Genomic DNA, 24,183 nt, shown 5'->3' with positions numbered 1-24,183 from the left:
GATTCTTATATTCCTGCTTGCCATTATGTCAATATTTTTTCAGACACTTAGAATTACAAGTCTCAGATCAGTATGCTTGGTATAGCAATGCATGTATATACTTCGGGTGATTTTTTTGCCTCATAGTTTTTCATGAGATTTATTTTGGAGATGAAGGTAATTTTTGTTTTTAAAAATTATAAAATTATGAAATTACTAGATGAGAGTAATTTTAAATTTCAATAGCAGCATGGACAAAATGTATTTTTCATGAACTTTTACATGATTTTCTTCTAAAATGAAGAATTTATTAGATTTTAGAAGGGTATAGAGATAAAGGGTTACTTTCAAAAATAATGAAAGAAATATAACTTGAATAAGTTATTTTATACATCATTGAAAGAATAAGTAATAGTATTTAATGAACATATGTAATTTTTTTGTGTTACAAATTATAAATAACATCAAGTCTTAAAGTCATATGAAACGATTGAGTGGTGAAATATAATGTTTATCCAATTCTTGAACCAATGCATGTATATATCATAAACTTAGTCCTCTGTGCACAATTTTTTAATTTTTTACGCTAATATATCATATAATCGTCAATTTTATTTTCTTTCTGTCTGTTATGATTTAACAAATATGGCTGCTCATTAAATGCCGTGTTTTAAAGCCGAAGTTTACCGATTGTCACCTTATAGTAAACAAATAACAAAAACCATGAGCATTGAGCACGTGTTTAACATGTACAATCAGATAATTGTTTATTTAAATGACAGATCCATGCGTATTGCAATCACCGGATTTTTACGAGGAGGGTTACGCTCAGGTCACTATGCATACGGAAAATATGTTGGCGAATTGCTTCCTGGAAGCAAGCAATTAAAAATAAGTAAACTTCTTCTAAATGTGGACAAATTGAAGAATTTTCCTCAGAAAAAAGTATATGTACACAAGTTGTATAGTGAAAACTATCCATTTAGTTATAAAAAACATGTGCATATTTTTTTTAAATTGAGGTTTCTTATGACTTTAATTAATTCACAAGTTTCTTACTATTTATATCTGTCGACCTTCTAGATTTTTGAGAAATATTAGATTTTAATAGTCTCAAGAGACCAATCTTTGACCCAAAATCGTGGATATGAAAGATATGTGCATCAGAAAGGTAATTAGCTTCAGAAAGATTAGATTTGACATCTAATGGGAAAAATAACCAGATGACCGTGAAAATTTGTTGATGCTAGTAACTGCATAGTTGTACACACATATAATAGAATAAAGATACTTTAGCCTTTCAACATTAGTTGTATAGGTAATTTTAAATGTAACTTGTTCAGTAAAATCCCTGACTGTATATCTTTACAGAGAAGACAGACTTTACAGAATAAGTGTTTGGTAGATACTCATGATAATACTGATAATACAGAAGGTAAGCTAATAATAGTAGTATAAAAATAAACAGATGTTGTCTGATTGCCAACAAGACAACTATCACCTAAAGTGAGTAAAAATGAAGTGGATGTAAATAAATATAGGAAACCGTTCGGCCTTCAAAATACTAGAAAGCCGGCTTTAAAAGGTCTGGTATGATAACGCCCCAATGGTTGACAGTAGCGTTAGAGCAGGATATTAGACCCAATCAGTTGAAAAGAAAAGGACTTAACTCATCAAATCAATACAAAGCAGAAAATATCTTAACAAAAACACAAACCGGATGTGGCAGAGTATTTATACCTTCCTTACCACAAAAAAAAGACTCACAGTCACTCACAGCTACAGAGGTGTTTACATCTACGATTTTGCCGTAGTTTCTACGGATTTCAGTGAAAAAATACAGACTACGATTGTCATACCAAAAACTACGGGTTTGAAAAAAAATCGTTTCATTTCAAAATCCGTTAAATTTTGATCTTGATCAGTTAAACGATTGAATTAATTAGAATATCAATGCTTTAAAGCGCATATAAGACAAGGTAAATTAAAGCATGTCCAAGAGGACGACCACTGATGACAATAATAATAATACTACAACCGGACCAACATCGGCAAAGAAATCATGCCAAAAATTCAGAGATTGGTACAGGGAAACTTTCCCTTCTTTGGGGGTTTCGAAGAAGGGCCCAACATTTGTTTACTGCTTCATACATGCAAATCTGGTTTTCACAGTGTACTTGTAAAGAAACAAGATATGATATCTTGTTTGTTTATAAGTACACTGTGAAAACCAGATTTGCATGTATTGGCTTATTCCAAAATTGAGCTTAACTTTTGGTCAAATCATGCAAATTATAGGATATAATCTTGGTCAAAATCTTTGTTCCAAACATGTCTGAATAAGACTGCAGATACTGTCAGAATGCAGGAAATTGCATCTAATTTTTCAAAATTTTCTTGGGGGGGGGGGGGGGGCATGCCCCCAAACCCCTCTAGAAGGTTCGTGCCCTCATCCGGAGTACTACTGACAACATTGCAAAACTACTGACAATTCTACTGATAGACATTAGAATGGGTAAACAGGCCTGCAGCTAGTTCAAAGGAAATAATGAAAAAAATCAATTATTTAAGACTAACATAATAAGTTAGTCCAGTAGATAAATGTATTTATAGTCCTTATGATGGATCATGATCATCATTAATATTTCCTCAGATGGAATTTTCTTTTACTTTGCCCAAAATGTAGATTTTACTATGTTTTTTTATGCCCCTGTCTTAGCTGAGGGAGCATTAAGTGTTACCCTGTTTTTTTTGTTTGTTTGATCAATTAATCCTAACTTTGAATTTAAGCCAGAAACAGGGGCCATTTTAGGACCTTATTGAACCTACTTCTTTACAGTTTTGGTAGAACTAATTTTATTTGTTAGTGTAGGTTTTGATATCTATGGCTAAAAGATTGTACTGTTATTTATATTTTACAGACTTGGTCCAAGACAGATTTACAACTAATGCATACAATATGGTTCATTATGACATTATGTGTTACAGACAACTACAGATACAGGTAGGATGGCAATCAGTATATCCCTTAAGTTCTCCAAAAGTCAAGGCTATATTGCAATTACCTTGTCAACCAACAAAAATTATTGTCACATTTTTCTCAGTAACTACTGAACAGACTTGACTTGCTAATGTGGAGCAGCTTGACAGTACTGAGTTGTAAAGATTATGCACTTTTTAGCCTCAACTCTGAGCATGTATTCTTTTCTCTTTTTATTTCTATAAAGTTTTTTTTAAATAGATAAAAGAATATGTGGTATGAGTGCCAATGAGACAACTCTAAATCTCCATCCAAGTCACAATTTGTAAAAATGTAAACCATTATAGGTCAAAGTACGGCCTTCAACAGCAAACTATAAAGGGCCTCAAAAATGACTAGTGTAAAGCCATTCAACAAGGAAAACCAGCAGTCTAATCTATATAAAAACCAAGAAACAATTATGAAACACATCAACAAACAACAACCACTAAAAGCTAGATGTTTTTTATCGGATTTCCAAATGGAAATTTGGGTTATGGATTTGTGGATGTAAAGCTGGTTAGACATGAGGCTGCCAAACAGTGTCTGTGCGTTAACTCTTGAACCGTTCATCTAAAGATTTTCAAATTCTAATATTTATTTAATTGCATGATTTCTATTATTATAGGTGTTTGCACATGTTTACATAGTTAGGACAGAAAATAACCAAGATACAAAGAAAATCAGGGACCAAATGAACAATAATAATGGTATGCCACTCCTTATCTGTTAGTAGTCCTTTAAAGGGACGCATCACCCCGATGATTAATTATACTGTTATAGCTTTGGGTTCTTAACTGCCAGATTCATATATTGCACGTGTATTTAGGACATCTTTCGTCTATTATAGAAAAAATTACTTGTACATACAAGTAGCAACCTCATTACACATTTGGAATTCTTTCCTATTTAGAAATTGTGTGAATTGGAAATATGTTAACCTATAAAAAGTTTTATGCATAAGTTGGAATGTTCAAATGTAGGCAACATCATAAATGACATGCATAATACCTTAAATATTATAAAATATACAATGTGTACCAGAAAAAACAGATACTGCAGGTGTAATACCACCATTGATTTTCCCCTATTAGTCTTTGTTAAATTTGCACTTTTCAAAAAAATGTGCAGAATTTATCCTTGTTTCAAATAAAGAAATACTTGCCATGAGTAAAGTTTTATCCTGTCCAGTTCTATAGAAAAAAATTCACATAACATTTCATTGCATATAAGAAAATAACCATCATTGGAAGTTAACCAATCAAATTTCTCCCCTTATTGTATCTGTGTACAAGGTTTAGTCACCATGTAACCTCAAGATTACAAAATTTTCTATAGAAATCCCAAATAAAAAATAATGGTGTTTTGAAATACCCAAGACATATGTTTATGACACAGAAATGGTTTTACTGCAATAAAATGTAGGATTAATTACCTACAACTGTCAAATTCAAGGGAATATTTTTTTGGACCTACTTTCGTATACAACCGGATGTGACGTACCATGATTTGGTGGTATTACACCTGCAAAAATCTACTATTTAGATTGGTAGTCCCCTCCATACATGTAAATAAAGGTCTATTACTGTAGAACATAAGCCTTAAGACCGTTTCTAAATTTCTAATAAAAACAAAAATCTACTATATAGATTGGTAGTCCCCTCCATACATGTAAATAAAGGTCTATTACTGTATAACATAAGCCTTAAGACCGTTTCTAAATTTCTAATAAAAACATTTCAGGTGAGAATACCAGTAGAGGAGCAGACGACACTGACAATCAGCCTGCTGATGTTGATACAGAAGAATTCATGATGCAACAGGTTATTACATGTTACCTTAATTTAAGGCCTTGTTTTATATAAGGGCTATTCCAGAAAAAAATGTAGGGGGGGGGGGGGGGGGTTGGAAGCCACATTATATTAATAATACATGGGTGATGGGTATCAGAGCAACTTTTCACACTATAATGCACTATAATTTTCAATTACAATTGTCTGGGTGGCAGGTGCTGACAAAAACTGTCTTCCAACACCCCCATACATACAAGATCAATCATGAAAGAGCAAGAATCCCATTGAATTTTGGTAACATTTTGTAAGGAACCACACATAAGAGCCTCCTAAAACTTGGTATAAAGCTGATATAGGTTGAGGAACATTTTCAGTGATGGTGCTTATCAACTTGTTTTTACTATGCCCCATCTATGGGCATTATGTTTTCTGGTCTGAGCGTCCGTCCGTTTGCCCATCTATCTGTCCCGCTTCAGGTGAAAGTTTTTGGTCGAGGTAGTTTTTAATGAAGTTGAAGTCCAATCAACTTGAAACTTAGTAAACATATTCCCTATGAAATGATCTTTTAAATTATAATGCCCAATTAGAGATTGTACCCCATTTTCACGGTCCACTGAAAATAGAAAATGATAGTGCCCACGGGGCATCAGTGTACTATGGACACATTCTTGGTACAGAATACTTTAAAATATTATGGCCAATTATGTATGAAATTTTCATTGCATTTTTCTCAAGAATTTTCTCAAATTTCTTCTCGAAATTTTTTCAAAAATTAACAAGGCTTTCTGATATTTAATCAAGTTTTATGTGAGCAAGCCAAACTGTGTGGTGTGTTTTCAGATTCATCACTAATCAACTACCAGTTGAACAAATACTAATAGCAGGGGTATCATTAATGAGCAATAGCTCACAGTTCAACTTGTTAACTGGCAAAGACATATTTTTCAGGCATTAGCTAAAAGCAGACAAGAAGAGACTGACCTTCCTACTTGTACAAGTGGTTCCTTAAGAAAAACTCCTAAGAAAGGTATTCCTAGTGCAACACCTTCCAGAAAAAGATCACCTAAGACATCAAAGAATTCAAAGCTTGTAAATACAGGAAGTAGTATAAGAGGAGAGTTAGAGAGGGAAGAAAGTGAAGATGAAGATTTAAAAAGAGCTCTAGAGCTTAGTAGGCAGTGTGCATATGATCTTGAACTCAATCAGCCTAGATGTTCTAGATCAGATGAAAAAACAAAACCATGTCCTACAATAACTTCAGGTAAAGTACCCCACACTGACACAGCCATTTCAACAAATGTAGGTATGTCTGACAGTCAAGATGAAGAACTGCAAAAAATTCTTGAAATGAGTAAACAGGAAATAAAGAAAAACCTGACTGTTTTCTCCAGTGATAGTCAAGATAATGAACTTCAAAGGGTGTTAGAATTAAGTACACTTGACCAATCACCTATCAGGCATGGGAAACTTGTGCCAATATGTAATCAAGGTATCAAAAGAACTTCTGTGACAAATGATTGTGAAGACGAGGAACTGCAGAAGGTTATAAAGTTAAGCAGTCTTGAAAGGTCATTTGTTGACAATCTTGAACAGTCGTGTGTTGATAATCTTGATCAGTCGTGTGCTAATAATTTTGAAGAGTCATGTGCTGATAATTCTTTAGACCAATATGGGTTTGATACTAGTTATAATGTTGATAAAACAGTCAGGAATGAAACTTTTGTAGGAAAATCTTATCAACATGTGTTAGATGGTGCTGAGGAAATGAGATTAGCCTTGACACAGAGTTATCCTAGTAATCAATGTAATAGGATAGGAATAAATGTGGAGACTTTGTCAGAGGAAGAACAACTAAGATTAGCAATTGAACAAAGCAAAATGGAAATATCTGTGTCTAACACGAATAGTAGGGAGAGTATTAAAACAAAGCAGACTTATTTAGGATCTGATTGTTCATCTGACAACAAGATAAAAGAAGATGTGATTTTAATAGATTCACAAGGTACAGACTATAGTTATAGTTGTGTGGAGATATTGGATGGTGATAGTCAGCTGGAATCGTACTGTGATGATGGTATGCCAATATATCAGTCACCAAGTCACAAACAATTTGAAGATATATCACAAGAACATCCAAGGAAAGGTTGTGAAGTTGAAAGTATTTCTAATAAAGAAGATGAAAATGTAAATCATCAAAACACAATTCAGATCGAAAACAGTTTGCAGCTAACAAAAATCAATGTCAGCAATGAAAAAACAGGGGAGACAATCTTACAGGAATCAAGGGAGACAATCTTACAGGAATGTAAAAATGATAATGTGTATGCTTGTGAATTGAAAGGACTTGACAATGTTCAGGTTAATGACTTACAGCATGGTAAAGTTCTTGTTGAAGATTCTCAGGAAGACTCTGATAATGAGGACTTGTTTCCTAGCATAAATGTACCTGAATCTATAGGATTGAATGACATCTGCACCGAAGAAGAGGATATTGATGTTATACCGCCCTCTCCTGATAAAGAATCTCCCATGACATCAAAAAGGCTTTCAGCAAGAATAACACCAAAACAGAGTTTGAAAATGATAAACAAAAATATGAATTATGGAGACAGTAAGCAAAAAGAGATTTGTCATGATAGTGACCTTGAGACTAGTCATGCTTGTGAACTTCAAACTGCTACAATTGAAGAACTTACACAACAGAGTCAGTCTGTGAGCTTGCTTTTAGGCTTTGTTGATGACATTGAAACAGATCACATGAATGAGGGAGAGGGTTGTGAATCACCATATACAATTCAAAGTGGTTGTAAATTAGAAAATGAAATTCAAGATAGGGATTATCTCAGTGAAAATGTGAAAGCCTGCGAGATGAAAAATGATGATGAAATTGTCAGTGTTAAAAAAGAGCCAGATAATAATTCTTTCGAAATATGTGAATCAAAAGTGAAAATAGAAAAAGAACCTTTCAATCATGATATAGATTTTGAACCTGGTGACGAAAATAAACAACTAAAAAGATCTCTCAGTTGGAGAATAAAGTCTGAGAAAGTATTTAATGACCATCTGAGTGTTGACATTAGTGAAAATAAATCTACAGCCATTGCTTCACACATTGATGATGAAGAGTTTGCAAGGAAAATACAAGAACAAATAAACAAAGAATTAGAGCAAGAAGAAGATTTGAAACATGAATTAAGAAGACGTCAGACTTCATTGGGTCAGAGAATAGAAAAGAGGGTTAATAAGTGGGACAATAAAAATCCAGAATCAGTTTCTGTGCCAAACCAGATTGAGAATGAAATATTAAATGTTGATACACAGTCAGATAGTACTCAGTCATTTGAACAAACGGATGAAGAAATGGCAAGACAACTCCAGGAAAGACTAAACAAGGGAGGTTACTCTCCAGATCAGGATGAAATAACAGAGAAAAGAAACTTAAGAAAAAGAAAACACAGCGTGATTAGTGCTTCTAATGATGAAAAACATGAGCCATCAGAAACATTAATCTCACTCCAAGAAGTCATAAGTCAGCATGATGTGGAAGAAAATATCAGGATAAAGTTGAGGAGAGAGCAGGAAGACCTTGAACTTGCTCAAACTTTGCTGGACCAAGATCAGGATAGGATAGTAACTTTTAGTGATCAAGAAAGTCAAGAAAAGAGAGATCTTGAGCTTGCTCAGAAAATACACAATAATGGCAGGGATGATTTGAGTTCAGTTTCAGTCAACAGTGATGATAATGACGAGTGGAGAATTCAGCAGAAAAAGGCTGACGAAGAAATGGCTCGTAAACTAGCAGATGATGATAAGAAAGAAACAACTGCTAACTCAGGTCAGTATGATACCAAATTTTTTCTTCACAACATGGTATATGTAAGTCCATCATGCTCTTGTGTTTTACGCAACAACTGCAAACATTTTAAATAGTAAGATCTTTTTTCCAACTCAGTTTATACATTGTGATGCATTTCATGCTAATCACTTTTTTTTGTTTATTTATCAGAATATTTGTATTATAATTTTATAGAAATGTATAAATAAACTAGGAAATTTCCACATCAGTTTTAGTTTTGCGGTAAGAGTTAAAACAAGAAAATAGACATAATAGAACGATGATAAATATTTCAAAGAAAACCAAACATAAACATATAAGACAATGTGGTATGATTGCCAAAAAGACAACTATCCACCAAAGTTCAAAGAAGTTGTGTAAGCAATTATAGGCAACTGTACAGCCTTCAACAATGAAAATATAATCCATACTAGGCCAACATTAAAAATATTTTTGTTTCCCCTCCCCTACTGGGGTTATCAGGGTATGGGTAGGTAGGTAGGCAAATTATTTTATTTCTTGATATAATTTTCTTATTCTATATTGAATTTTTACAAAATTCAACAGGTAAGATAAGTCAAGAAAATTGGGGTATTCCCTGTATTCAGTGTAAACCCCAGTCTTCTGGTGTTAAAAACAGTATAAAAGGACCTCCTTTTTCCTATTCATTTGATGGTATGAAATCTACAAAAGCACACATTTTTCATGTGATAACAATGTTTAATGAAAGCAAGTGTTTCATTAGTTAAAAATCAAGCTTATTTCAAGTCTAATTTGATGCAAACTCAGAACAAAAAAATTCCTGTGTTCACCAATTCATACCTTGATCATCAATTATGAGATGACAAAAAGATACATACATGTTAATGACTTGGGAATAAAAATTCAATGAATACAAATTTTCAGTAGAAGTGAACATAATTCAGTTATGTTCAGTTACACCTGGATCATGCAGCTTGGACAATTAATTCCTAAACAAAAGATTTGTATGTTTTTCGAGTTCTAGAAAAAACAAGGCTTCACTTATTCATGTTTTGTTGTTCCTAGACCTAGCATACTTTGAGTATTAACAAATTCGGCTGATGCAGTTATAATGTAAAACGTGCCCTTTTGTAAATGACATGCATGCCATAAATTGAAAAATAAAAATAAAGGAGTAGGTCCGGTAAGAGCCGATTTCAGCCTCAATTTTCAAGTCCATCTAACGAAAGATTTTAGACACTTTCTAAACACTTAAGAGTCTATTTCAATTGATTCAATTAGTTTATGTGAAAGATTTTAACTCTTTAAGTCATTAAAAACGCTCCAATTCAAGTTTAAATATGAAAAATCTATCAAATATGCCAAAAATCGTCACTTTTCAGATGGTTTTTGTCAAAAATGAAAGTGGCCGCATTCGTGTTCATCCTCAACCTTTATATATATTATGTATTATCATCAAATACAACTTACATTTCAATATTATGAATGAACACGAATGCGGCCACTTTCATTTAAGACGGAAACCGTCTAAAATTTAAGTAAAATGCTACAATTGTGAAGATTTCAGTAATTTAGCATGACTTAATAATGCTAGTACCCGATACATGTGCATTGTATTGTCAAAAACAGCCCATATTTATGTAGCAGAAACATTCTACTTTTCAATAAATATCTAAACGATTACATTTTCACAATTTTCTAAAACTGCTATATTTTGGGGCCAAAAAGGGGTCTTACTGAACCTACTCCTTTAACTTGATTTGTTTACACCAGAAATCAGGGATGTTCCCTGAAAGCAGGGAATTCAGGTATCCAATATTTTCTGACTTGTGCCCAACCTGTTCGAAGTCAAAGACAAAAGTAAATTGATTTCAAAGCACGATTCAGACCATTTTTACTTTAAGGTTTTATCCTTTAAACAGGAACAGAGGTAAGAGACAAAGCCAATCAAGGTGCACTCAGTGGTTGAAAGATGCTTCAGATTTTTATTTTCAAATATCACATTTGCACGCAACACAAATCATGTGGCAAGGCATTATGTTTGTTTTCCTTGATTCCGAATCATATAGACACTTCAATGCAAAAATGCCTTGATTTAAAACACTTGTTGACTACAGCATCGTAAAGGTATGACAAAAAACCAATGCACCTTTACATTCAGCAATCCTCGGTAGAAGCCGCTACTCTCCTTCTATCAGTTAGATGAGGGTACGGAATTGGCCGAGTTGAGACGAATGTGCATGTTTACTACAGCATCGGAAAGATATCACCAAAAACCAACAGAGCAAAAAAAAAATTTTGGACAAGAATGGCCAATAAAATTTTTCGAGTCGCGGCGATTTTACCGGGTCGGTAGTGGGAGGGGAAACAAACAATATTTTATTTTTAGCCCTATCATTTTGACTAAAGGTCGGCTAAAAAAGGTTGGGACATGAAAAATATGAAACTATTCAATTGAGAAACTTCAGAATTGAAGGGATTAAACAAAACAAATATTTATCTAAGTAAATTTCTGGAGAAAATAAAGGGGAAATTGTTCCAACCTTGTACGAAAATATGAATATAGCTAAACAAAAATTATATAAGTAAATCATAATTTCCTTCTTCAGGTAAATAGAAATAATTTGTACAAGCAGTACCCCTGGACCATGCTGACTGACTGGATGAATTGTAAACCTGTCAAACTGAACGTCTTCGGAACTAAGATTTTGTTCATACTAGACAGTTGATTGCTGTTCTTCGGCTAAATTACTTAAGCACATTCAATATTGCACAATTGATAAATATAATTGAGAGGGGATTTTGTTTTGCACAGGGTATTGTGTTTTAAAACAAACAACATGAACAAGGAACATGAGGAAGACATCTACAGTAATGTGGGACAGCTACTGCAGTGCCTCCTACTGGGATTATTTGAAGCTTTTTTTATTTTTCAGTAAGCAGCCAACCACTTTTTTCTCAGCATGAGGAAGACAATTATCCAATGCTACATACACAGGCTGCTGTTGAACAAATTTGGGATAGAAGGTTAAAGGCTATTCAAAGGTCAAAGACAGATCTTCAGACACAGGTTTTTTTAAAGTTTTTAAGTCTGCTCTTTCTTATCATTTTCCTGTGCCTGCAATGATGAATGAAAATAAACCTCTGTTATTGAAATAGCTTTAATTTATTCTAAGGCCATAATTAAAAATATGTTTGTTTCCCCCTCCACCTATGTCAAAAATAAGCCACTGGGTCAAAAAATTATATTCCACAAAAATATCAAAATTATTTTTTTTCCCGAAAATAATTTGTTTCCATTTTTGGAAAGTGCTTGAAAGCAAAAGGATTGATAATCGAAAGAAATACACTCAAATTGAGCTCAAACAACTGATAAATGACCTTGACTAGGCAAGTCAAACCATTCATGACATGCAGTTAAAAAAAAAAGAAAAAAAAAAGACAGAACCTGCCTTCCTGGTCTGTTCGCAAAGGGTAGATGTGTGGGAGGGGAAACAGACATTCTTTCAAATGTGGCCTAAAGTAATGATTTCTGGCCACAATAATGCAAATAAAAAAGGAAACTAGTATGGAATCATTTGACAAACTTAAGATGCAAAGGAACAATGACCCTTTCTCTCTGTTGGACAATAGGACTGACTCAAACATGAAAAAATACGCACCTGGTGAAATTCTTGGTGTAAGGACTGTTTCTGTCAAGTCGTACAGTTTAAGAACTAATTCAGTAGTTGTTGTTTTTGGCACTATGAAACTTGCATATATGGCAATAATCAAATCTTTCTAAAGATATTTAATGTGTTAATTTATCATGTTTAATCTTTTTTATTCAAGTTGCAGTTGCAAAATCTGGCATGAAATTGTAAATCCTATCTGTTTTGTAGTTGCAGGAAGTTAGACAAAGCCAGAATGTCAAGTACAAAGGACATTCAGGTTCAAACTTCACCTTTCCAAGGAAACAGTCCCTCCCATCATATACCAAAACACCTGTCAGAGCAGCTGCAGATGCAGCAAAAAGATTTGGTGACTCAAATAATACACCTTCACAAAAAACACTCTATGGACGATCAAGTACATCATCAAGCGATTCTTCCTTCTTAGAAGCAACAGCATCTTCGGGAATAACTTCAGCCTCAGGGACATTTGACAATTCAATGAAGAAAGCTCTCAATACTGGTAACACATCTTGGCAGAAGTCTGTTTTCTCAGTTGATAAAGGTAATCTTTTAAGGGGGATCAATTCGATTCACTCACTGTAAAGATTAAAATAACAAAACAATATGGCACTTCTGACAAACTTTGAATAGACCAGAGCCACCTTAAGTAAAACCAATGTCTATTTAAGTTTTTTGTGCAAAAGTTTTTATTTGATAATTGCATTTTAATCTTTGATTAATGGTATTCAGTTGATTTCAATTCATGAAGTAAGTCCTGTTGATAGAAAATCAATATAAATTGACCCTGAAGTGGCCTTGTTGGAAGTAAGAAATTAAAAACAATAAAGACTTTTAAATAAAACTTCAAATCAGATGTTTTTCTTGTGTTACCTAATCATTTGCATAAGTGATTAAAGCTGAAATATACTTGACATGTTACAATGGTGGCCTGTAATTAATGCCATTGTTAATCGTCTATTAAAGCATAACCTTTGAGTGTAGCTGTCCTTAAAATGAAACAAAATTAAATAACTTAAGCCAAGATTAAATGTAATGTTAGAATTAAAGTTCATAATTTACAATGATTAACAGGATTAAAATAACTATGACAGATTTACAATAATTATGAGTTGATCTCCGATCTTTGTAAACCGGTCTTATTACTTAAAAGAATTAGTTATGAAAATATTCTTTATGTGTTATAAAAAAACTGAATGTCTTGTAAAAGGGATTTTTCTACTTTGAAAAACCTAAATCACAAAGGGCATTATGGGTTATGATTATTTATTGAAAAATGAACCTCACATTGTAATCCAAAATTTAACCATGTATATGGAAATGTCTCAGATTTGAAAATAGCTTTGATTTATATGGGCAGGAGAATTGAAGGAAATGTGATCATTACCTCCTACCTAAAATGAAATGCTCAAACATGTCATTTTGACCCAATAACTTGCCTTTCCAAATGAATGTCTCATGATTATACCATATGTTTATGCCCAATTTATTTATTTCAATGATATAGATTATCTGCCAAGCTTGAGTGACAATGACGCCATTACTATATCACCACTGCACAGTCCTGTAGAGAAGAAGAAGCTATTTTCCTTCCCATCAGCCTCTTCTGCTGCAGGAAATCCACCCAGCAGTCAGCCTATGTCAGGAACATCATATATCAACCAGAATACATCCTCACCATTTAAACATTCAGCTTTTGATTCTAGTCAGAGTATTTCTTCATCAATATCTTCTAGTCAGATTAGTGGCAACATGGCAAATGTTACGTGTGGAAACTGTCATCAAAAAGGTCATAACAGGAAGTGGCCACAATGTCCGAACTATCACTCGTATGAAGAGACTCAACGTAGACAGGTATGTCTGTAACAGGATTGGGCAGATTAGAATCATTATCAGCTAAAGGAAGGGGGCATTAAGTTATACCCTTGTCTGTCAATTATACCCAAAGTTAATTCCTGTTCTTTTAACTTTAGTTTTTCTGTCAAGCAAATGTTATGAAACTCATACTCAATGTCTATTATCATTAAACAAATATCAAGTTCAAATATGGGTTGCATAATAATCACCAATCTTGACTTAAATCTTAAATTGAAAAACAGACAAATTGCTGTTTAATTACACAATTTAACTTTACTTGACCTCAACCAAATGTTATGAAACTTATACACAATGATTATTACTACCAAAGACAGATCAAGTTCAAAATTTTGGGACATCACATTCAGTTTTCTAATGTCAGGTTTCTATATAAATGGAAAAATTGCTATATTTTCTATACCCGCACTCTAACTTAAGTTTGCCTCAACCAAATGTCATGAAACTTATTCACTAAGTTGTTGTTTATTCTTTAGTTTTCTATGTTGTGTCGTGTGTACTATTGTTTTTCTGTTTGTCTTTTTTATTTTTAGCCATGGCGTTGTCAGTTTGTTTTAGATTTATGAGTTTGACTGTCCCTTTGGTATCTTTCGTCCCTCTTTTATTCACAATGCTTTTTTTGGTGGTGACACTTGCATTGTTCCCAAGTTATTTACCTTTATTTATATAGAACAATTGCTGAATTTATGACATATGTTTACAAGCAGACATGGAATCAACTGATTGTAGATCCATTTTAGATCTGTTATCTTACAAAACTAAACCATTTAATGTTATTTGCTCTTTGATTGGGTTGTTGTCACTTTGACATATTCCCTAATTCCATTCTCAATTTTACATTCTTTAGTCATCTAAGACTATGATGTCGTTACACTAAATCTGTTTAATGTGGATAATTGATTTATTATAAGCATTGAACAAGACAGTTTTTAATTGCAATGCATGTGAAATGGGCCTGACATGTCTGAAGGAGATCACAACAGGACTTAACCCAGCTATTCTGTATGTATTTACCTGTCCTTAGTCAGGAGCCTGTAATTTAGTGGTTGTTGTTTGTTTATGTGTTATATATTTGTTTTTCATTCATTTTTGTACATGAATAAAGCCGTTAGTTTTCTCGTTTGAATTTTTTTACATTGTCATTTCAGGGCCTTTTTAGCTGACTATGCGGTATGGGCTTTGCTCATTGTTGAAGGCCATATATATTTACCAATAGTTGTTAATTTTCTGTGTCATTTTGGTCTCTTGTTGACAGTTGTCTCATTGGCAATCATACCAAATCTTCTTTTTTATATTAAGAATATTTTACATTTGACATGTATTTTAAATAGACATGTTTGTTTGTTGAAGATTTGTATATTACAATTTTCATGAATTGTGTTTTGGTTGACCTCCTGTTTAGCTCAGATTTAACAACAGTAACATTTAAATTTTGTTTAACAGAAACAAGAAGATGATAAAAAGAAGAGAATTGAAGATGAGCAGCATAGAGAACAACAGACAAGGGATGAACTGGTAAATATTGGAGTTATTTGTTATAATTATCAATATCAGAAACATGTATTTAGCCCATTAAAAATGTACAACTTTATAATTTTCACATAGCCTGTCCATCCATTTATGTTGAGAAAGTATGAAATATGGATTGAGAAAAACTTTTATATTGAGAGATAATTGATTTCATGTATTTGCTTTTTGGGAAGTTTGCTATAGCTTGCTATAGCAATACTTTCCTTGGGCGTCGGCGTCATCTTCTGATGTGACAGACTTTCGCAAATTACATTTTCTCCAAGATAATGTAGTACTAGTGTTTGAATACTAGTTCTAGTAAGATGCTTTTGAAATTTTGAGTTACTACTCTTTTGAAAAGATTACAGCTTGAATAAAAAAGGAATGAATTAATGTTCACCGATAATTCAGATGAATTTAACTTCATTTTGAAAATGAGTATCACAAAATCTACTTTTCAGATCTGTCATGCGCTGAAGAGAAAATAAAAATAAATCTATATGAAACAGCATTTCATTCATAAATATTTCATGAATGAACATTTTACCTCGCTTTTATTTACTCCGTACGATTTTTATGCCCCACCTACGATAGTAGAAGGACATTATGTTTTCTGGTCTGTGGCTCCGTTCGTCTGTGCGTCCGTTCGTCCGTCTGTGCGTCCGTCCGTTCAGGTTAAAGTTTTTGGTCAAGGTAGTTTTTGATGAAGCTGAAGTCCAATCAACTTGAAACTTAGTAGACTTGTTGCTTATGATATAATCTTTCTAATTTTAAAGCCAAATTAGACTTTTGACCCCAATTTCACGGTCCACTGAACATAGAAAATGAAAGTGGGAGTTTCAGGTTAAAGTTTTTGGTCAAGGTAGTTTTTGATGAAGCTGAAGTCCAATCAACTTGAAACTTAATAAACTTGTTGCTTATGATATAATCTTTTTATTTTGAAGCCAAATTAGACTTTTGACCCCAATTTCACGGTCCACTAAACATAGAAAATGAAAGTGGGAGTTTCAGGTTAAAGTTTTTGGTCAAGGTAGTTTTTGATAAAATTGAAGTCCAATCAACTTGAAACTTAGTACATATGTTACCTATAGTATAATCTTTCTAATTTTAATACCAAATTAGATTATTACCCAATTTCACGGTCCATGAACATGGAAAAGGATAGTGAGAGTGGGGCATCCATATACTATGGACACATTCTTGTTACAAATATTTATTATAAAACAAGTAAAAGCCTGAGAATATCAAAAGAATCCGGTATACAAGTACAACGTGGTTATGTTTCGACCATTAGCCGTCAGATCATTATACTGTGGATTCATTTTTATTCGTGGTATACCAATTTTCGTGGGTTTCGTGGGTCACAGCGAACCACGAATTTAAGAATTCAACGAAGAATAATCCCGAGAAATCTGTATGGAGTTGGATGTTTATTTCCGGTTATGTTATGCAGTTCTAGTATAGTGTTGACTAGCGATAAACATTGTAACATAACACGTGATTTTGATTGAAAGAAGATACAAGTATTTTGATTAAATCTATAATAAATATATCGAATATCAGTGATAATTTACTTTTTTGAAATTGATTAAAACTGTTCATAGAAAATAACTGCAAGTTGTTAATTACCGTGTCATAGTTTGGTTTACCTGTGATTAAAAATCAATAGGATTAAGTACAGGGATATTGCCCGTAGGTAATATTGTTTATGACAGGAACATTTATTTTCACACCTTATACTTATATCACTGTTTAATATATCGTGATTAGGGAAATTAGCTTTCAATCATAAAGTTTTGAATGCCTTATAAAATTCAGACAAGAATTTATAAATTAAAATACAAACAAATAATTAGTTGTCTCTGCCCATTATTGTAATCGAAGTTACCAATGAACACTTTAACCTAGAATGACCAATTAAGCAAGGATTTTGACAATTCAAAACTTTTTCAATGAATTCCTTCTTTTTTGTTTTGTTTTTTTATTGATCGAACCAAGGATGTTATATGATCTCCTAATCAAAAAGAAATCCACGAAATACGTATCTAATTTTTTTGTTGTTGGAATCAGCGATCCACGAATTTACGTATACCACGAAATGTCTTTTTTTCTCTATCCACGAAAATTGATACCCACGAAAATAAATGAATCCACAGTATTTGACAAGTGATAATGGTTTGATTGATATACAGGTGACTGAATATTTAATACTGGATAATCATATGGCTTAAATTATGTCTCACGCCAAGGATGAGTAAAGGTAAATACCGGCTTTGGTATAAAAAGTACATTGTTTTTGTAAAAAGATCGATAGCCGGATTGGAAGTTTTTGATGCAAAAAAAACAACATTGGAAATCTTATAATTCCCTTATTTAAAAACTAGCTGTTTCACATTCCAATGTGGATATCAAGACCTTCACTTGTTCAGCATGCTCAATTGGATCAAGCAGAAAAACATTGACTCAACGGCAATTCATATCCATATGACAGCCTCCTCAGTGCAGACTTAACACCAAACTCCAAATGTTCCACAAAGTGATCAACAATGAAATTGCAATATCATCGCAAGAAATACTTATAAAAGTCAGTCTAAAACAAGATTTACCTATAAACATGATAAACAAACATACAGACAACTTCAATGTAACAAAAACGATTTTTTAGTGCTTAACAATACAGTGGCGGATCCAGAACTTTTTATCCTGACACTTTGTTTCTGTTGCAAAATGACCTATAATTAACAATGTGTCATCCTAACACAGAGGCAATGATTACTAGTATATCACATGAATGATTGAAAACCAAAAATCTCAAATGTAATTGTCTCAATGCTTAATTTTACAGCAGCAATTAAAATCTGTTACAGGTTTATAAGCTCCTTTTTGAATCTAGTGTATATATAAGCCAGGCGTTGTCAGTTTATTTTCGATTTATGAGTTTGACTGTCCCTCTGGTATCTTTCGTTCTTCTTTTAAGGTAGCAATAGAAAATATTAAATTTTATATGACAATTAAACTTGCTGAAGAGACAATGGTTTAGTTAAAAGACACCAAAGCTGTGATATTTGAAATAATACACGTCCATAACCCATTTGAAATAATACACATCTTCAGTTGCAAACTTCCCTGAGGTGCTATCCAGCACTTTGATTACTTAAGCTTTGAGAATTTGTGTATTTCATCAAACATTTAGATACATGGTTTACCTTTACCAAAGAAATCAATGCAAATAATTACACAGAGGAAGAATTTGTTAGATATTGTCCCAAAGAGGTAGAATTTGTTAGATATTGTCCCAAAGAGGAAGTTATGCTGAAGTGAACAGACTTTAAGGAAATGATTTACGCATACTTATGATTCTCTACCTGCTGTATGTCAGTTGTATGGTTTACGCATACTTATGATTCTCTACCTGCTGTATGTCAGTTGTATGGTTTACGCATACTTATGATTCTCTACCTGCTGTATGTCAGTTGTATGGTTTACGCATACTTATGATTCTCTACCTGCTGTATGTCAGTTGTATGGTTTACGCATACTTATGATTCTCTACCTGCTGTATGTCAGTTGTATGGTTTACGCATACTTATGATTCTCTACCTGCTGTATGTCAGTTGTATGGTTTACGCATACTTATGATTCTCTACCTGCTGTATGTCAGTTGTATGGTTTACAGGACTTGAAAGAGTTTGATTGAGCTCTGTTTAAAATACTTCTGCAATAAGAAGAGAGGAATTAATAAAATTAAAGCATTTAAAATTGCTCACCCAAACAGTTTAATTTCTGCCTTATTGTAAACAATAGAGCTTCTTATATACCAACTCTTATATATTAAAATGATAAGTTCTTTTAAAATATCATTGCACATTTCATTAAAAATATAAAATATAATGTGTGAAAGGGGGCCTAGGTGGCAGAGGGGTTTAAGTACGTAGTTCACCTACACTAATTACTAGCCTGTCAAACCAGGGTTGCGTTCAATATCGTAGCGGCTACATAGGGCTACGAAGATTTATGACTATTGAACGTGAAGCTAGCTAGTCTATCTGCTTCATAGATATTGATAGCCGCTATTCTAGCTACTCGTTCAATAGTCATAAATCTACGTAGCAACCCTTGATATGAATTCAAACCCTGCTGGAAGCAGGTGTGATTAACCCCCATCATAATTGACTAGGATTGATGTTGCTGAACGTAATATAGTTAACGTTATAGTTACGTTATAGTTCACGTTATAGTTCCTTAACGTTATAGTTCCTTAACGTTATAGTTCCTTAACGTTATAGTTCCTTAACGTTATAGTTCCTTAACATTATAGTTCCTTAGGGTTATAGTTCCTTAACGTTATAGTTACATCATAGTTCACGTTATAGTTCCTTAACATGATAGTTCCTTAACGTGATAGTTCCTTAACGTGATAGTTCCTTAACATGATAGTTCCTTAACGTGATAGTTCCTTAACGTGATAGTTCCTTAACGTGATAGTTCCTTAACGTGATAGTTCCTAAACGTGATAGTTCCTTAACGTGATAGTTCCTTAACGTGATAGTTCCTTAACATGATAGTTCCTTAACATGATAGTTCCTTAACTAGATAGTTCCTTAAATAGATAGTTCCTTAACGTGATAGTTCCTTAACGTGATAGTTCCTTAACGTGATAGTTCCTAAACCTGATAGTTCCTTAACGTGATAGTTCCTTAACGTGATAGTTCCTTAACGTGATAGTTCCTTAACGTTATAGTTACGTTATAGTTCACGTTATAGTTCCTTAACGTGATAGTTCCTAAACGTGATAGTTCCTTAACATGATAGTTCCTTAACGTGATAGTTCCTTAACGTGATAGTTCCTTAACGTGATAGTTCCTTAACGTGATAGTTCCTTAATGTGATAGTTCCTAAACCTGATAGTTCCTTAACGTGATAGTTCCTTAACGTGATAGTTCTTTAACGTGATAGTTCCTAAACCTGAAAGTTCCTTAACTAGATAGTTCCTTAACGTGATAGTTCCTTAACGTGATAGTTCCTTAACGTGATAGTTCCTAAACCTGATAGTTCCTTAACTAGATAGTTCCTTAACGTGATAGTTCCTTAACGTGATAGTTCCTTAACGTTATAGTTCCTTAACGTGATAGTTCCTTAACGTGATAGTTCCTTAACGTGATAGTTCCTTAACGTGATAGTTCCTAACCGTGATAGTTCCTTAACGTGATAGTTCCTTAACGTGATAGTTCCTAACCGTAATAGTTCCTTAACGTGATAGTTCCTAAACCTGATAGTTCCTTAACTAGATAGTTCCTTAACCTGATAGTTCCTAAACGTGATAGTTCCTTAACGTGATAGTTCCTTAACGTGATAGTTCCTTAACGTGATAGTTCCTTAACGTGATAGTTCCTTAACGTGATAGTTCCTTAACGTGATAGTTCCTAACCGTGATAGTTCCTTAACGTGATAGTTCCTTAACGTGATAGTTCCTAAACCTGATAGTTCCTTAACTAGATAGTTCCTTAACGTGATAGTTCCTTAACGTGATAGTTCCTTAACGTGATAGTTCCTAAACCTGATAGTTCCTTAACTAGATAGTTCCTTAACTAGATAGTTCCTTAACGTGATAGTTCCTTAACGTTATAGTTCCTTAACGTGATAGTTCCTTAACGTGATAGTTCCTAAACGTGATAGTTCCTTAACGTGATAGTTCCTTAACGTGATAGTTCCTTAACGTGATAGTTCCTTAACCTGATAGTTCCTTAACCTGATAGTTCCTAAACCTGATAGTTCCTTAACGTGATAGTTCCTTAACGTGAAAGTTCCTTAACGTGATAGTTCCTTAACGTGATAGTTCCTTAACGTGATAGTTCCTTAACGTGATAGTTCCTTAACGTGATAGTTCCTTAACGTGATAGTTCCTTAACGTGATAGTTCCTAACCGTGATAGTTCCTTAACGTGATAGTTCCTTAACGTGATAGTTCCTTAACGTGATAGTTCCTTAACGTGATAGTTCCTTAACTAGATAGTTCCTTAACGTGATAGTTCCTTAACGTGATAGTTCCTTAACGTGATAGTTCCTTAACGTGATAGTTCCTAAACCTGATAGTTCCTTAACGTGATAGTTCCTTAACGTGATAGTTCCTTAACTAGATAGTTCCTTAACGTGATAGTTCCTTAACGTGATAGTTCCTTAACTAGGTAGTTCCTTAACGTGATAGTTCCTTAACGTGATAGTTCCTTAACGTGATAGTTCCTTAACGTGATAGTTCCTTAACGTGATAGTTCCTTAAGGTGATAGTTCCTTAACGTGATAGTTCCTTAACGTTATAGTTCCTTAGCATGCTAGTTCCTTAACGTGCTAATTCCTTAAAGTGATAGTTCATGAAGGTTACTATTGCTTCCTCCCCAATAAAAAATAGCCGTCATGTTAAAGCCATAAGTGGTGTTAAACATCACCAATTACATATTGTGTGAGTTAAAGTTCTTAGTTGTACCTACTCATATAGTCTGTTAAAACTTCACAAGTTTACATTGTGCACACTGCAGATTCCTTTATTTTTTATGAGTACTTATTTTTGTTGATTGAAAAAAACTTTCATTTTGTGCCATTAATAAAGTCATGCACTCCTATGGAAAATATTAGATTTTTTTTTAACATTTAGAAACGTGGTTCCACTGTAGGCACTATATCCATAAACATTAATATCCTACGAATAATGAATCTAAAGTAATCTAATTTTATTTCAGGAGAGACATAAGACGACCTTGACATTAATAGCAGCTCAAATTGAACAAGAGAAAGATGGATTAGATCGAACAATTAAGAAAATGACAAAGAAAGGGAAAAAAAGAAAGTAATAGTATGGTCAATGACTTTTATGTGCCAAAATGTTTTAGTATTTCTGTATTGAAAATTTTGTTATGTATGAAATGAATATAATTATTAAAATACAGTGGAAAAGACCACATTGGGATTTGTGTCTGAGTTTTATTTTTGTGTTGCCTTTAATTAAAAATTTTCTTGAGCATTTAGTTCCCCAGTTCTCGGGTAAGAAATATGTATTCAATAACTGCAACAAGTGTGTTATGATATTTCTCTTCTCAAGTAACATGAGTAAGTTAAATTTTAATATTTAAAGCGCGAAGTTTGACGAGCTTTTTAAATAATTAAAATTTATCTGTTGAGAGTGGAGATATATCCTAATATCTGAATGATAGTGGTGGAATCTGTTTTTCTAATGAGTTTTATCTTTTCATTCAAAAATTTGCAGAAAGTTGTGTTCTTTGCCTTTTTTCATGACATCTCAATGGGGAATTTCAGTAGAAAACAAGAAAATTTGACCTATCATTTGCAGGGAACAGGTATTTCACCAGTGGGGAGAAACATTTCTCATACCATACAAGAAATGTGAAAATTGCACACTTTACACAATCAAGTGTCTCTTCAGTGATGCTCAGGGGTGAAAAAAGTTATTTTGTTATCAACTCCTATATATTTCAACCCAGATCGATGGCAAGCTGTTTTACTATTTATTCTACCTCCAATTTATCTCATAAAATTTTCTTTATAAGAATATCTTATAAACTATATGATATATCTAATAAAAAAAAATGAAAACAACACGTTTAATAATTTAATAAACGATATGATATATCTTATAAAGTTTATAAGATATCTTATAAAGTATATTAGATATCTTTTTTTATAAAATATTCATAAGATTTCTCATATACTTTAGAAAATATCTTATAAACTTTATGAAATATGTTATATAATATAAAGAAGATATCTTATAAATATATTTTAAATAAGATATCTTATATACTTTATGAAATATGTATTATAATATAAAGAAGATATCTTATAAATATATTTTAAATAAGATATCTTATATACTTTATGAAATATGTTATATAATATAAAGAAGATATCTTATAAATATATTTTAAATAAGATATCTTATAAACTTTATGAAATATGTTATATAATATAAAGAAGATATCTTATAAATATATTTTAAATAAGATATCTTATATACTTTATATGTCTATTCATCCATCATTCTGGCAAAGCAGTTTTTAACAGTTTTATCTCTTTGTCCTTGAAGATATTGATTTGATATTTTTTGTATTGTTTTATCATGTTCAGTTTCAAATCAAGTTCGAATATTGTTCTAGTCTGATGATTTTGTGCAGAGTTATAGTGCTTGGACTTGGAAAATTCACACCAATTGTCAGTTTTCCCTGTATTGTCATGCTTGAATATACTGATTTGATAATTGGTAGAAAGTTTTATCATAAAAAGTTACAAATCAATTTTAACATTTCGTTTCTATGTATGTTGGAGTGTTGTTTTTTTTGTTGCATTTCAGTGTTGCATTTCAGTGTTTCTGTTTTTTAAAGCTAGTTAAACTCTCACTTGTATGACAGTCACATCAAATTCCATTATATTGACAACGAAATTAAAACAAACACAATAGGTAAAAATGTCAAAAATAGAGCTACAACAGGAACACGAACCCCCCCCCCCCCCC

The 24,183-nt window shown here is 32.8% G+C and overlaps 1 protein-coding gene across 2 annotated transcripts in view; it reads left to right on the top strand.

Annotated features, from left to right (window-relative positions):
- LOC139501144 (putative leucine-rich repeat-containing protein DDB_G0290503) overlaps window positions 1-22,627 on the top strand; it is a 46,851-nt gene extending 24,224 nt beyond the window's left edge. For both annotated transcript variants that reach the window (XM_071290128.1, XM_071290130.1), the window contains 10 exons: window positions 1,351-1,414; window positions 2,901-2,983; window positions 3,627-3,708; window positions 4,742-4,821; window positions 5,740-8,626; window positions 11,545-11,678; window positions 12,490-12,823; window positions 13,787-14,133; window positions 15,598-15,669; window positions 22,397-22,627. In XM_071290128.1, coding sequence (XP_071146229.1) covers window positions 1,351-1,414; window positions 2,901-2,983; window positions 3,627-3,708; window positions 4,742-4,821; window positions 5,740-8,626; window positions 11,545-11,678; window positions 12,490-12,823; window positions 13,787-14,133; window positions 15,598-15,669; window positions 22,397-22,507 — 4,194 coding nt within the window. In that variant the 3' untranslated portion in view covers window positions 22,508-22,627. The remainder of the gene's footprint in view (window positions 1-1,350; window positions 1,415-2,900; window positions 2,984-3,626; window positions 3,709-4,741; window positions 4,822-5,739; window positions 8,627-11,544; window positions 11,679-12,489; window positions 12,824-13,786; window positions 14,134-15,597; window positions 15,670-22,396) is intronic.
- The last annotated feature ends 1,556 nt before the right edge of the window (window positions 22,628-24,183 follow it).

The sequence above is a fragment of the Mytilus edulis genome, chromosome 13, assembly GCF_963676685.1.
Source record: "Mytilus edulis chromosome 13, xbMytEdul2.2, whole genome shotgun sequence".
Lineage (NCBI taxonomy): Eukaryota > Metazoa > Mollusca > Bivalvia > Mytilida > Mytilidae > Mytilus > Mytilus edulis.
The sequence above is the reverse complement of the archived record's forward strand: the minus strand, read 5'-3'. Positions and strand labels throughout refer to the sequence as shown.